The following is a 16,397-nucleotide window of genomic DNA, read 5'->3' on the forward strand; positions in this document are numbered from 1 at the left end:
TGAAGAAGACCTGAGATCCTTTAAGTAAGTAGAAGGTATAGGTCATTAACTGCAGAGAAAATAGGGTTTCCTGTGTTCCTGGCAGGGAGGGAGATCAGGGGAAGCTGGGGACAAAGCTGGGATGGAATCCACTGACCGTGGCATTTCAAGAGCATACATAACGAGTACACTGATGTTGGGGTGCAGCTTTTCAAACCATTACCCGTGCAACTATTTGTTCCATATTTCATTAGGATGGCTAGAATGCTAAAATGTTATCTTGGCATAAACAGAATACTTTTTCTATGAAGGGCATTCTTTTATGTTATTTTGCTGAAAAATCAAAGAAGGCAGGTACACTCTTAGCATCTTCATTTTATAGGTGAGGATGCTGAAGTGAAGGTTGAATGACTTAATGTTCTTATTCCATTTTCCCTAAGAATGTAGTCAGAAATGAAAACCCAACTTATATTACGAGCACTCATTATTTTGTATGAAGTCAACATTTCAATAAACACCAAGGTCTCATGTAAATCCAAGTTGTTATCATTAGTCAAGTGACATTAAAGGGATTGTTGTGTTTTACAGACTCATTATATTAGGATATTAAAGAAGGCCAGCAGGCATCACCTAGCTTGAGTATGGTGATATATTTGATAGTATTCTCTGAAGTCTTTCCTCATTAAATTTGATTTGGCTTGTGTGGTAATATTGTAGTCTTCAACAGGAATGTAGGCAAATGAAGTTAATAATACATTAAAATGAATCATACTGGAAATCAGGAAGGAGGGGAATAGTTATTGAGTTCCTGCAGGGACTAAAGTTTAGTTAATTAAAAAAATAACTTGATTCTCCATCTCTGTGAAAAATTCAGCTTTAAAATACAAATCAACTGTAATTTAAACTTCTGTATTTGGGCTACTTGCCACAAAGGAACACGGGTGTTAAATATAATTAACATAGATCACAATATTTTCACTAGTTATAGGTAAGGAGCATCAGGCATACTGGAAAAAAATGCCTACTCCAGGTTCTCTGGAGAATAACTAGTGGCCCAAATGACAACCCATATTCTTGTAAAATATACGTTCCAAAAGAGTGAGAGTCCTTTTACTGTTTACAAGTTATGCAAAGAATGAAATACAAATTATTTCCCTTTTTTAGTCACCAAAAATGTGTGTATCTATATTAAGGATCACATAAACCTGAGTTTATGCTGGGCACTTTTACTTACACCTAAAAAAGAAGAGAAAAGATAAGATAAGAAAAGAAAAGACGACTAGCACCTATTTAGAATGTGAACCATGTTTATATGAAAACAAGTATTTTGTCATCAGTCTATTTTCCATACCTTTTGCAACTGGAATCTTTATATTTTAAAAATTTTTATTTATTTTTTTAAAAGATTTTACTTATTTATTTGACAGAGAGAGAGAGGGAGAACATAAGCAGGGGGAGCAGGAGAGGGAGAAGCAGATTCCCCACTGAGCAAGGGGCCCAATGTGGGGCTCGATCCCAGGACCCCGGGATCATGACCTGAGCTGAAGGCAGATGCTTAACTGACTGAGCCAAGCGCCCCTATTTTTAAAAAAATTTTAACAGGAATTAGAATTTTAGTAGTTCCAGAAATATAGCAAAGATGGCTTTAAGGTGTCCTATATATTGGTAATCTTCTCCTAAAAACTTTTCAGGTTTATCTTGTATTCCAAGGCACAGTCTTCATAGAGACCAAATTAGAGTGAGACCAGACAACAGAACAAAAGAGAAGGGAAATATTCACATCAGCTGCTGAAAACTAGTTTTGTAAGGCAAGGCCTAGAAATCTTTATCTCTGGCATGTTTAGTATGGAATGCATACTTGATTTTCATTCAGCTACTAGAGAAAGGTATTCTACAATGACAGATAGCTTTATCAAAATTACAATTAGCTGGCTTCCTCTGTAGGGAATAGCAGTTGGGTAAGTAAGACTGAAGTGAGAGCTCTTACCAGCTTTCTCAGAAATGATTTCTCCATCACGGGTATTTGGTCAACTGATGAGGTCTACCATGAACATATGGTTTCTAGAGGAATGAGCTGGAATCTGCTAACATTTTTAAAAGGAACACTTAGTAAATGCTGATCTCTAAGCAATAAATCATCAATTTATTTAATTTTCAAGAAATGTTTTTCAAAAAATATTTTTTTCCTCTAGGATTAACATGCTCATTCTACTTAGATTGTTTACAGTGCTTTTTATTCTGCCTAAATTTTTACAATAAGCTGAAATAAAATTCAAAAATGGTTTCATAATACATGGAAGATGAAATCTCACATGGATAGCATATAGTCTGATTCTTACATATGCATGATTAATCAAAATTGTCACGACTTGGTATTTTTCCAATTTTACTCAAACACTACTGTGTACCATTTATTTTACCACTGATATTTTTAGGATTAACTTTATTAACAATATGATATTTTCATGCATTGTTAAATTTTACACTAGTTTTAATATTCACAATGTTTGATTAAGTTCAAATCAACAAATATTCAAGCCTACATGAGAAATGAATGAAATATTACCTTTTCACATAATCAGCTAACTGCTTTTTAAGAGTAAAAAGTTAATATTGGGATTTAAAAACCTAAATTTCCAATGTTACTATTAATTCAACCATAAATATATTACTTAGGCCACAGGACTGCCCATTAACCTTTCTTGTCGGAGAGCAATTAATCTCTTGAACCACTTTTCCTCAGCATCAGCTTTCTCAATAAATAACTGAAATAAGAAAAAGAAAAAAGAAAAATGTTATTGTTTGCCAATAACTTGGATTTGACCTTATGTAACATAAATTATCTTTACAGAATACATCTTTTAGCACAAGATTTGGATACTGTTAACTTTTGGTGACTTCTCAACTGAAGATAATCTATTTGGAATTAATAATGTTCAGAAAGTCTTGGAGAAAAAGAGTAATAGCAACATTTTTTGTTAACAATCTTACGCCGTGTTTTGTGAAGTTTATTTCCTACACTTTTTCTCAGAGACACAGTGGAATGACACGACTTCAGAGTAGATAGCAAAATACGATGTCCATGACAGGCTCAGTTCAATGAACCAATGAGAGCTGAGGCAGATTTAGATCTTTTAGTGCCAGATTTAAAAAAACCAACCAACCAAACTCTTCTTTTTGCCTATTTTTGTTAAGCATAGGAACACTACTTCTAGAAGTCAGACAACACGATTTGGATCATACCAGATTCAAATCCATGTCACTGCTCTAAGGGACGGGGGTCAGCTGCTTATTTCTAGCAAATAGTAATATATGAATCCATTTCCTCCAACAGTCTTTTTGTCACCAGCACAAAATGACAATAGTTCGAATTCATTTCAGTCAACTAGACTTCAGTGGACATTCTTCAGATCTAAGGATCTTACATTCGGATGGGCCAGAGAGTTGTCATCTTGGTACTTGATGGCAGTGGGGATGCTGCTGGGGTCTATTTCTTTTTCACTACTGGGAGGGTCAGGAACTACTGTTGCTGGTCCTGATGTCGCAGCTGCGTGCTTCACCTCACCAGGCTCCACAGACTGAAACATGATACATAAATGTTTTATTAATTAGATCACAATACACAACTAAAATTCTGCCTTAACAATATTTTTTATTTGGAATAGTAATTGTTCATTTAGTCTCCTTTGAGATAATATTAATCATAAAAGGACCCTGGGTGATTGAGTAAGAAACAATTCTGAAAATAAGCAAAAAAATACAAAAACATGGAGAAAATGTTGATTTTTTTTTTATGATCAGCATATTTTTCTTGAGAAATTGGGACTTAGGTGTCTATACTATAGAAAAACATTTCATAAATCTAAATTCTATTAGTCAAAACAAGCAACAAATCTCCAGCATTCATTTGGTCTCTTTAGAGATGAAAAGCAAATTCAAAGGTTATTTTGTTTTTGCTTTTATTTATTTTTATTATTATTATTTTAAAATATTTATTTGAGAGAGAGCGAGAGTATGAGAGAGAGAGCACAAGCAGGGGAGAGGGGTAGAGGGAGAGGGAGAAGCAGACTCCCCGCTGAACAGGGAGCCCGATGTAGGGCTCGATCCCAGGACCCCAGGATCACGACCTGAGCTGAAGGCAGACACTTAACTGACTGAGCCACCCAGGCGCCCTGTTTTTGCTTTTTAAATAACAGCCTCAATGAAATATAATTCACATATCACAATTCATATAGCTTTTAGCATATCCACAGAGTTTTGCGACCAACACCACAAGCAACCTCAGAACATTTTCATCCTCCTCCCACAAAACCCCATACCCATTAGCAGTCACTGCTCCCCATTTCTCCCAGCCTCCCCATCCCTATGCAACCACTCATCTATTTTGTCACTGTGGATTTGCTTATTCTGGACACTTCATACAAAAGATCATACATTATGTAGTTTCTTGTTGTGGGTTTGTTTTGTTTTCTGTGACTGGCTTCTTTCATTGAGCATGCTTTCAAGGTTCTTCCATGAAAGGCTGAAGCATGTATCAGTATGTCATTCCATTTTATTGCTGAATGATAATATTCCATCACGGAATACTAAGCGCCAGGCACTGGGCTCAGGGCTGCGGACATGAGGACTGATAAATCGTTGCTGCTGCCTGGAAGAAGCCAGTCGTACTGTGCTCTCTTGGGTTAATTCCCATACTTCCCTGTCTGGGAAAGCAAAAGGCCAGGGAGGTGGCTAATCAGCAGCAAGGCTGCAGGGGTAACATGAAATGGACTAGATGAGAAGCTGAAATCGGAAATTAAAATAAAAAAACCCAAGATGACTGGGAGATTAATTCCACCATTTGGCCCTTTTTCTACAGCTACTGGTTCTGTATGTGTACTTTTTGAACCTCCATTTTCTTTTAATGTAGCTACTTCTGAACATCTACTTCTCTGAGTGAAGGGTAAAACAGATGTCACTGGGAAAAACATCTAGAAAATGAAATCTACACAAATTAGTTAATCCTTTCTTGGAATGATTTATCTTAGAACTGGATATCCATCTTCAGTATTTATTGAGTGCTACTAACTGCTAAGCACTGGGTACACAAGGGAGAGTAGAATAGGTATGTTCCCGGTACCAAGTGGAGATTACATTTTGCTAATGGAACTGACAGATAACTTACAAATAGATACCAAAATAAAGATATAATCACACATTGTAACAAGGGACACAGAGATACTTAAAGAAATAACTGTTAAATCTGGCAGTTTTCTTCTTGTATTTTGAAGCCAATACTCCGCCCACCTCCACCCCCAGGCGTCAAACCTTTCTATGTTTCCAACATGCTAGGCCTAGAAGGCCTACAGCCCTGTGTGCTATTATACTGACCCTTTATAAAACGGAGGACGTAGATCAGTAAAGCCCAACATTCCACACAGGGGAAGGTGGGAAGTATGTCAGTCTAATGAGGCTCAGACATCATTTTTTGGTGGTCTATGCTGCATGCAGAGAACAGATGAGCACGTCATTCCGCCTGTCTGAGCCGTGCCTCATAGGGCGCAGCTAGGAGACTGGCAGTATTGAAGAACTGTGGAGTGTTGTTATTCTAGTTGCCAAAGATGTGGATCGCACATATTCAGGAGGCAGAGATAACATTCTATTATAAAAATGACCTGGTCTCGTTCTGTTTATACATACAGTACATTAACATTTTCTTGGAAAAGTACTTATGTATATTTCAGGTAAAGTTTTCAGAGATTAGGATCAGAGCATGGAAGTTATTATTTAAATGGATAATTAAAAAATATATGACAGGAATCATAAATTGCTTCTTTATTTAAGTGAGGAAAACTGTTGGAGAAATTTTGACTATAAAAAAACCCACAACATGGTCACTATCAAGTATCTGGCTTTGAGTAGCACTGCCACCTGGTGGTTCAGTTTGGAAAACTTGTTTTAAAATGTACTTCCAAGTAAAAGAGTAAGTTAGACCCTGCTGCTTAGGGTTATTTATCCTCTTTCTGAACATAGGTGGATATCTGCCAGCTACAACAATTTTAGGGTTGAATAACTGGCAATAAGCTTACTTGGGACAGAAGTCTGGAAACAAACTGCATCTTGGTTCCTGAAGATGATATAGCAGGAACTATCAATTATCTACTCACACAAGAGAGAGATGATTGCAGAGAGTTAACCTGTTAAATTGATATGTGTTGACAGAGACACAATGTCTAGCATGTTACTGGTAATAGCCACTTTCTGGTAACAGCTCCTTAGCTTAATTAGTGGAATTCACACAGCTGAAGAAAGACTCTATCAACTGAAGGGGTGGTTAGTATAGAGAAGCCTTTTTCAGAAACACAAAATGTATGCCAGTGTGTGTAGAACTGTCCAGAAGAGAAAGACGTTGAAACCTGGGTCATGAGTAATTTAGTCCTCAAGAGAATTAGTCTTTGGTGTGCATCAGGGATAGCCCCTATCTCCCCATGATCTGGATGAAATGGTCCTCAAGATAATTTACCTCCCTTTGCTAAGTAATCTCCTGATAAATAATTCAGCTTCTTGGGCATCCTGAATCGCTACCTTATATTGCAGACACAGACATTTTGGAAACTGGAAAAGGATACCGTTTTCTAAACTAATAAATTGGCCCTCTGCTTTATATTACAGTTGAGTGTAAATTTATTCACTGTTGGCCCATCCCTGCTTTTCTGATCATTTTGAAATGCAGTGACTAATACAAGTCCAGTGTTAGATGGCTAATACTTTAGACTGTTGTACATTCACCAACGTAAATGCCATCTTCTTCTTCTTTTTTTTAGCTTACTCCCCCGTTAGTGAATGCTTTCTTTATACTTCAATAGGGAACGTGCACTGAGTTCACAATTATGAGAGACACTGGATGAGTAAAAACAAACAAGGGCTCCGGAGTTGAATAAATTTTGTGTGGAAGCTCTTTCTTGCCATTTATTAGCACTTTGACCATGGGTAATAAAATTTGCTGAGCCTTAGCTTGCTTAGTTTTAAATAAAGGTTACTGGGATTTTAGATAACTTACATACGCTAAATGTCTAGTATTAATGGTAGCCATTATTATTTTAGTCACTTTAAGTTATTTAAATATAAAAATCAAAATGGGGCTATGTTACAACATTGTTTTACATCATTTGCTTGTGCTTTAATGTTTCCAAATGCTGGGTTGAAACAAATTGGCCCAAAGCTGATGTCTGCACACTAAACCAGTAAGCTACTATATAAAGCTGTAAAGTAAGTTTTTAATTATTTGCTTAGGAATACAATAGGCCACCAAGCCTCCAGTGAGAATTGTAGGATCTATAAACCATAAAAAATTACATAAAACAAGCTGTGACCCAACCAAAATGAGAATCCTTGCATCTCCAATTCCTTTTAAGGAAGCCAGAGACAAATGCAGCCCTCAGCATTCAGGAAGAGGAAGAATAATAACAGCTTTTATTTCCTGAGTGTCAGGTGCTTGGCTAACTATTTTATGTAAAGTATCTTGCTCATCCTTATAAAAACTTCTGCCAGGGGTATTACCTCCCCTTTAAGATACGAGAGCCATGGGGTTATCATGTGGTTTAAGGACACATAGCCAGTAAATGGCAGAATCAGACCTGACCCTGCATCTGTCTGACCCTACATCTCATGCTTTTGACCACTGCTTCCCAACTGCTAAACCTAAGATTTATTGTTATTTGGTTTTAATTTTAGAGGAAAGAAATAAAAATGTTGGTAAAATATTTTAATTACATACATTTTTAAGTGGCTCAACTCACAGTGCTGGATTAATATTTCTAGGTTGCTTTTGCTTCTCCCTCATACTCATTCAATCTAGAACTAGCCAGCTCAAGGCCTTCCAGAATTGATTTTATTTCTTTGTGTAAATTATTGTTAAGGGCCACCTCTTTTAAAAGACAGCTGAAACAGTGGATGGGTTTTTCTTACACAGATTCATGAACATTCCTTATGAAATTGAGAGGCCCCTATTTCATCTTTTTTTAAAAAAAGATTTATTTATTTATTTTAGAGAGAGGGAGAGCATGTGTTGGGGGGAGGGGCAGAGGGAAAGGGAGAGAGACAATCTCAAGCAGACTCCCCACTGAGTGCAGAGCCTCACATGGGGCTCAATCTCACAACCCTGAGATCACGACCTGAACTGAAATCAAGAGTCAGATGCTTAACCAACCGAGCCCCCCAGGTGCCCCTAGAGGCCCCTATTTCAACTTAATCCTCTCTATCCCTGATGGTGGCATCTGAATTAGAAGTGCAAGAAAAGCCATACTGAAGGTGAGTGAACATTCCAATTCGGCACTGAACACTAAAACAACGGGAACTAGTTATTAAAATAATGAATAATGATGGTCCCTTTGATCAGAGATATAGGTGAAATTCCTTTATATTGGTCCCACGGAAAGCCATTTAACTACACAGGCTTTTGTTAGAGATTTAGGAAGACTTTTTCCTCTTGGATTTAGTCCATTAGCTTAAGATTGATAACCTTCAGAGGTTAAGGGGAAATAATCTTTCAAAACTTTTCTAGGGGATACAATGAGGTGAAAACATTACTAATTCTGGAATTGAAATATACAGATATTTTACATTTATACCTTTCAAAAGACTTTAAAGGTAAAACCAGATCTAAAGATTTTCTGTTTTCTCAGCAAGAGGTCTCCCTTACTGGTGAGCATGGAAACTTGGGGAATATTAAAAAAATGTAAATGGGGTAAGGTGTTGATACTTAAGACAGACTCAGCACTGGGGCGCCTGGGTGGCTCAGTCGTTAAGCGTCTGCCTTCGGCTCAGGTCATGATCCCAGGGTCCTGGGATCGAGCCCCGCATCAGGCTCCCTGCTCAGCGGGAAGCCTGCTTCTCCCTCTCCCACTCCCCTGCTTGTGTTTCCTCTCTCGCTGTGTCTCTCTCTGTCAAATAAATAAATCTAAAAAAAAAAAAAAAAGAAAAAAGACAGACTGAGCACCTACGGTAGAAGTTTTTAAGCACTATGCTTAGTTTACAGAATGTACTTAGATATAGAATAATTTAGGTGCTAGAGTATGTTATTTAAAAATAAGCATTTATGGGATCAAGAACCATGTTAGATATTTGATACTCATTATATTTACTCCTCAACAACTCCAAAAGTAGGTATTATTGGTTCTATTTTATGGATATGGAAACTGAGGGATGAAGAAGTTGAGAAGCTTGCTAAAGACCATAAATCACGGCAGGAAGTGTGAGAGTTAAGATTCAAACTCAGATCTCTTTGAGTCCAAAGCCCCATCCTCTTTCCTCTTTATCAGGTACACTTCTGATCAATTTCCTTGCTCATTGCTGGTTTTGCTAGTTATTGGAGGAGCTGCCAGTATTTTGAAGGAAAAACAATGGAATTAAAAATAAGTTTATTATTATTATTATTTTTAAATTTTTTTAAAGGATTTTATTTATTTGAGAGAAAGAGATCATGAGCTGGGGGGGAAGGGCAGAGGGAGAAGTTGACTCCCCACTGAGCAGGGAGCCCAAGGCAGGGTTCGATCCCAGGACCCTGGGACCATGACCTGAGCAGAAGGCAGAACGCTTAACCGACTGAGCCACCCAGGCGCCCAAAAATAAGTTTATTATTAATAATTAGTATCAAAAGGGAAAAAGGTATGTAGAGGAAAACCTGGTGTATTTACTAGAGAGGAATAAGTATTTCCACAGAAAGAAAATGCTGTTTATCTTGAGTCCAGTAAGAGCTGGGAAGTCAGGGTGAACCTCAGAAAACAAATATTAGGAAAGTAAATTTAAAAGTAAATTACCATTGTTTTAGGACATATGAATGACCTTTTAATATGTAAGATATTCAAGAGTAAGTTAGTAAATAAAATGAGCAACTATACTTATGGATGTCCATTTTACAGTTCCACCATTTTTTAGGAGTTGTGGCGGCTAACTTTTACAAAAAGTTCAAATGAAATCAGCAAATGAAGGCAGGGACCATGGGTTAACCAGGGATGGCTGGTGCTGTGCACCTAAGCACCAGCACATGCTCAAGTCACTTCTCCAGGAAGATTTAAAAAGTATATGGTAACTGAAAAGACGTTCATATCACAAGCAACAAAAGAAATGCTAATAGGAAGACAAAAGGTCAATTTTTGCCTGACTACCTATCAGGTAAGTAAATGTGAAAAAGGACTTGGTGTTAACCAGGGTGTGAGAGGCAGACCTCTCCTTGGACTTGTGGGCAAAATCTGGACTGGGACGTTAGTGGAGGATGACTTTGGGAACATGTGTAGAAATAAATAATATTAACCTTAAGCAAGTAACTCCATCTTGAAAAATTGATCTTATGGGGACAATAATGGATATTTACAAACATGTATTAATACCTTCAAGCTTACAACTACTTAAATTATCTAGTGTCAGAGGAAAAAAATAAATGAATTATGATAAATTTGTCAGCAGGATGCTATACAGTCGTTAATATATTTACGGCTGTAGAATATTTTTGAATAGGTGGTAACAATACTATGTCTTTATTACATGTATGTTATTAAAGAATACATGTATCTCACAGTAGAATGCCTTTTCTGACTAAAGGAACAGATTCCTAAAGGTGGTCCTGATAATAATTGAAAGAATACATGCAATATTCAACAGAAATAAAATGCCAATCAAAACTCCTTTTACTGGAGTTTAATAAGTGATACCAATCTGGGCAAAGAGTGCACACATGTTACTATTTGGGTAATAATCGGGTTGTTAAAGATCTCTTCTAACTTTTCTCTAGCAGTGTCAATTCAGAAAGTAGATGTAGACACTTGAAAAGAAAACTGTGTGTTCATGAAATGCATATTACTGCTTTAGAACTGTTGACATTTTACTTTGTCTTCTCAGTGAATTTTAAAATAAAAAATGGCATCAGATATATTTTTACAAGTTAAACTTGAACTGCTTCTCACTGATTCATTCTCTCTCTCTCAATAACACACTGACACTCGCTCACCCTACTTCATCTACCTGTTAGAAGAAGCACTTACATTTAAGTAAAATCCATTAATAAAGCATTTCCTCAGTGGGATTCTAAAGGCTTATTCATAATGTCTGGATGAAAACTTACCTTTTTGACTTCTTTACTTGATCTGAATGTCTGCTGAACAAAAGAATCACTTTCAATGGCTTCAATTTCTTTTACTCTTTTTACTTGTTCAACCAGGGTGGCTTGGTCTAAAAAAAAAAAAAGGGTATAATGTCAGTGTATTTTGGTGTGTAAGCTTGTTAACAACAGTATCCTAAGCAAGGTTCTTTCTTTCTATGAAGTAATTTTATGACTTCTGGAATTTAACTGGATGAAAAGATGTTATAGTTAAGCTCTAATAAAAAAACTATTTTCCCCTTGAGATCCACAAATACACATTCCTACACACCAAGTCTCTCACCTAAAACCTAATAAAACATGGCTGAGAAGGTACTGCTATAATGATCCAATCTAATCTGGGCTAATCTCATGGGAGGGCTTTAAAAATTAAAAAAAAAAACCTTATTATGGAAATACATATAAAAGGAATTAACAGCACAATGAATCCACCTGCACCCATCACCTAGCTTCTATAGTCATGAACTCTGTTACTTATTTATTGATCCTCATTTCATTTTTTTAGGTAGATCTGGAGTACTCAAAAGTACCTCCCAGACATCGTGCCATATCACCCCTAAATATTTAGTAGGCATTTCAGATAAGGACTTAAAAAAAACAAATAGTAATATAACTATACTACCATCTTCACATCCAACAATATTATCAACAATGCCTTAATATCATCTTATAGAGTCCATGTTTAATTTTCACTGATTATCCAAAAAAAAATTTCTTTTTACAGGTAGTTTGTTTGAAACAGGATCCAAACAAGGTCCACACATTAGACTTGGTTGACAAGTATCTTAAATCCCTTTTAATCACTGACAGTCTTCAGGCCCTCCCTTTCATTGCTATTTTTTTATTGAAGAGAATGGATCATTTACACTTGAAAATCTACATTCTAGATCTGGCTGATTTTATTCTTATGATGTCATTTAATATGTTCCTCTATTCCTCATATTTTGTGTAAACCAATAGTTAGGTCTAGAGGCTGGATAAGATTCAGGTTCAATTTCTTTTGGTCAAGGATACATCATAGGTGATGATGCATAATTCCCATTACACAGTATCGGGATATGCTTCTCCCAATTTTAAAGATGTTAAGATTGATCAGTGGGTCCAAGGTGATGTCAGCCTGGCCCTATTATAAAGTTCTTCACCAACCATTCACTTAATGCTTTTGGCAGACATTAATGTTTGTTGATTAGATCCATTATTTCATGAGATGTTGCAAAATGGTGATTTTCCAATTTTATTATTCTCCCTGCATTTATTAGCTTTGATTCCTCTGCTGTGAAGAACTTCCCTTGCTGACTGTAAAGAATAGTCTGTACAGGAGAGGAAGAATAAATGTTTAATTTTCTCTTTACTTGTCAATTTTGATCCAAAGGTGAGCATTATGAGTTCCTGAATATTTATACACTTAACATATTTTACCCCATGTAATCATTTTCATATTTTGTTGCTCAAATTATTCTGCCTTTGGGTAGTAGGGACCTCCTGAAGTTTGTCCTGCATCCTTTTGATATGATCCCTTATAATTAAGGGGTGACAAGAAGTTCTGGGCTCATCTTGTACAGTTCCTGCCCAAGACCTGAAATTAGCTCTTTCTCCAAAAGGCTCGGACTGCTTTTAGTGGGGAATGATGTTTAAAAACAGTAACTTGGGCACCAGGGGTGTACACTGTTCCTGGATTGTCACTGCTTCTCAGCTTTTTCAGTGGGTGGGGTAGGAAATGCATATTTTAAGAAAAAAAAAAGTAATACGAGTTCATGCTGATACTATCAATCAAATTAAAGATTAGAGGAATTTTAAAGTCTCTGATTTTATATTTGTATTATCTTTTCTCATTTTAAAAATCTTAATGATATGACCAAAAGTACTTACTCGTTTCTCTTAATGAGTCGAGTATGCATTAGTTTCAAAATAAAAAGATTAATATCACTATTAATAAGATGAATTAATACAGTTTAAAATTTCTTTATGGTTCTTTTTATCTCAGGAATTATTCCACTGATGAAATGTCAAAACAGTATACTCTAAAGTTACCTGAAATAATTCTCCATGTGATTATGCTACCAACTAGATATCTAGCTAGGTTTAATTTGTTTCAATTCATTTCTGATTTAGATCTTGGTTTTTGTTCTGTTGTCCTTGTGATTAATATATATTATTTGAATACAGCTGAAACACAATGTTACATTAGTTTCAGTTGTACAACACAGTGATTCAACAATTCTATATGTTACGCCATGCTCACCACAAGCGTAGCTACCATCACCATAAAATGCTATTATAATACCATTGACTATATTCCCTATACTATACCTTTTGTACAGGAACAAAAGGTATAGTATAGGGAATATAGTCAATGGTATTATAATAGCATTATATATGAATGGACTTATTCATTCCATTACTGGAAACCTGTACCTCTCACTCCCCTTCACCCATTTTGCCCATCTCCCAACCCTCCTCCCCTCTGGCAACTGTCAGTTTATTCTCTGTATTTGTAGATCTGATTCTGCTTTTTGTTATTCACTAGTTTTGTTTTTTAGATTCCACATATAAGTGAAATCATATGGTATTTTCCTTTTTCTGTCTGACTTATGTCACTTAGCATAATAGACTCTAGGTTCATCCATGTTGTTGCAAATGGCAAGATTGCATCCCTTTTTAAAATGGCTGAGTAATTTTCCAGTGTGTGTGTGTGTACACATACCGCATCTTCTTTGCCCATTCACCTATCAGTGGACACTTAGGTTGCTTCCATATCTTGGCTACTGTAAATAATGCTGCAATAGACATAGGGGTGCATATATCTTTTTGAATTTGTGTTTTTGTTTTCTTTGGGTAAATACTTAGTAGTGAAATTGTGGAATTACTGGACCATGTGGTAATTCTACTTTTAATTTTTTGAGGAACCGCCATACTGTTTTTCCAGAGTGACTGCACCAATTTACCTTCCCACCAAGAGTGCACGAGGGTTCCTTTTTCTCCATGTCCTTGACAACACTTGTTGTTTCTTGTCTTTAATATTTGCTTTTTAGTTGCATAAAACACATGATTCCAAAGTCAAAACACAAAACATCATTCAGAAGAGTCTAGGTTTCCTTTCCTATCCCATTCTTTCAGTTCTTCCTCCAATCCACAGTTAGCCATTTTTATTAGGTTTTGGTTTTTATCCTTCCTTTGTTTCTTTCTGAAAATATAAGTATACATATTCTCTTCTTTCTTATACAAAATTAACATACCACACATTATGTCTTCAATATCACCCTACCCCAGTATAGAGACTTCCCCATTCTATTTTACAGCTGTATAGTTATCTATTTTATGGTTTTATGATAGCTTTTTTCCACCAATGCCTTATTGGTGGCCATCTGAGTTGTTTTCAGTCTTTTGCTTTTCCAATTAGTGCTTTAAGAAATGTATTGTTTCATATTTTTGTTTCTTTTTTTTCACATGCTAAGCTGGGCAGGAAAAATGCAACATTATGGTTCACACACTCACTGTTTAAACTCTTGCTCTAAGCTGCTATGAATACATAGCTAAATTAGGAGCCACTGTATATTCAACAAGCACCTAAAAATTTTTGGGATTTTTAGACTTCACAGACAATAACTAGATTTACATTCTAAGAAACAACCATAAAGAGTGGTTTGACAATAAGGTAGTTGTTTGCATTAAAGTGATTTTTACATCCCAGCAGATCTAAGCTTAAAATGCTAAGTGTTATAAAGAGTATGAAAAGAAATTTGGTTTAGTAATTTCAATAAAAATTAACAATTTATGAAAAATCTTTGTTTCAACTTTTGGCCAACTGTAAATTGTAATTATATAAGACTTCTGCAACCTCCAGTTTATTTAGGGGAAAGATAGTCTTCTGGAGATGTGTCCCTGACAGCTCTAACCAGTCCTTTCTCATGTGAAAAATAATGCATGGAATGTTTGGAAGTAATCGCTGCTAGAGCCAACACTCCCAACTTAGGAAGAATATATTTTACAACATAAAAGCAAGTACTGTTAGAGTGTCATGGATGAGCAAATAGTTCCAGATGCTTTAGAATAAAAGTTCCTGTGGATTTTAATTAGGCAGTGTACTAATTGAGCGTATGAAATGAGAAGATTCTTTGCCTAGCTAATTTATTAACTATTAACTCCACTTATACCAGTGGATGATATTTTTTATTACTTATATGTATAATAGTGTTAATATGGCAGAGAAAAGTCATAATGGATACCATTCCATGTATTCCAACTTTAATTTGTCAACGTGAAAATACACTTGTTTGTATAGGTCTTAGTTAGTCTCATGATTATTTCACCATCATTGATTCCCAACCAAAAGATAGTATTTCAGACTTCAGGATGATGTCTCATATGTATCAACTATTTGAAGTCTTGGGTTTTTTCTCTGACATATTCTCTCATTTGGATTTACAAAGCACACCATTAGTATTAAAAATCGGAGGTGAGCTCACGAATAGTACTTGATGTCTAAAGCTTATAGTGTTTGCAGCTTCAAATATGGACATACAACCAGCTCCTAATACAAATAAAAGTATTATCACAGGAGCTGGCCCAAGGGCCAGCATGTTTAACAAAATAGCATTGGAGAAATTATAAAGGGAGGAAGGAAAAAGATTAGAGAAAACCAGAACGTTATCTTTGTGTTTCTTTAAAGATCATTTCAGGACTAACAAAGTGACAGGGCGGATAAGAAAGCCAGTTTGCCTGACTTACAATATGAAAATAAACCAACGTAGCTTTTACCTTTCAATGTGGGAACATTTTACCAGCGATATTTAGATTAAAGAGTAAGAGAGAGATATTTAAGTTAAAATTTGAAAAATTCATGGGAGGTTTACATTTTTAGCCTTGTAAATAGCTCAGCTTCATGCTGTTTGAAAACAGGCATAAAACATGTTTTAAAGGGCTTCATACTCAAAATTCAAGTATCAACGTCCACAAATATAGGTCTTGAATATAATCCTGTCATTTTGGGAAGCAGAATTAAACACATCAATAAGATACAGTAAATTGTTTTAAATTAAGGCTCTTAAGTTTAACATGCCAATTTGTCACTGAAAAACTCTTTACCAATTTTAAGAATAGGAAAAATGTGAATGAAAACTACTCATCATTTATATGCTTGGCATGAATGCCTAGCATATAAAGTATCTTGTATTCACCAGCCGTGAGGTAAAAATAAAGACAAGGAACAACGTTACTGGAAGAATCAAAATTATAGGATGTTTTTAAACATTAACTTGGTAAACACGAAGGAAAGATATCTATT

The 16,397-nt window shown here is 35.8% G+C and overlaps 1 protein-coding gene across 1 annotated transcript in view; it reads right to left on the reverse strand.

Moving 5' to 3' along the window:
- Positions 1-2,101: 2,101 nt before the first annotated feature.
- The window catches only part of RSRC1 (arginine and serine rich coiled-coil 1), a 429,365-nt gene continuing 415,069 nt past the window's right edge, over positions 2,102-16,397 (reverse strand). The window contains exons 8-10 of the mRNA XM_088023061.1: positions 11,078-11,184; positions 3,405-3,557; positions 2,102-2,744 (exon numbers count right to left, since the gene is read on the reverse strand). Of these exons, the coding sequence (XP_087879187.1) occupies positions 2,652-2,744; positions 3,405-3,557; positions 11,078-11,184 (353 nt within the window). The 3' untranslated portion in view covers positions 2,102-2,651. The remainder of the gene's footprint in view (positions 2,745-3,404; positions 3,558-11,077; positions 11,185-16,397) is intronic.

This window comes from Eumetopias jubatus, unplaced genomic scaffold, assembly GCF_037043125.1.
Source record: "Eumetopias jubatus isolate StellerSeaLion01/CBP00866 unplaced genomic scaffold, mEumJub1_p1.0 scaffold_1, whole genome shotgun sequence".
Taxonomy (NCBI): Eukaryota; Metazoa; Chordata; class Mammalia; order Carnivora; family Otariidae; genus Eumetopias; species Eumetopias jubatus.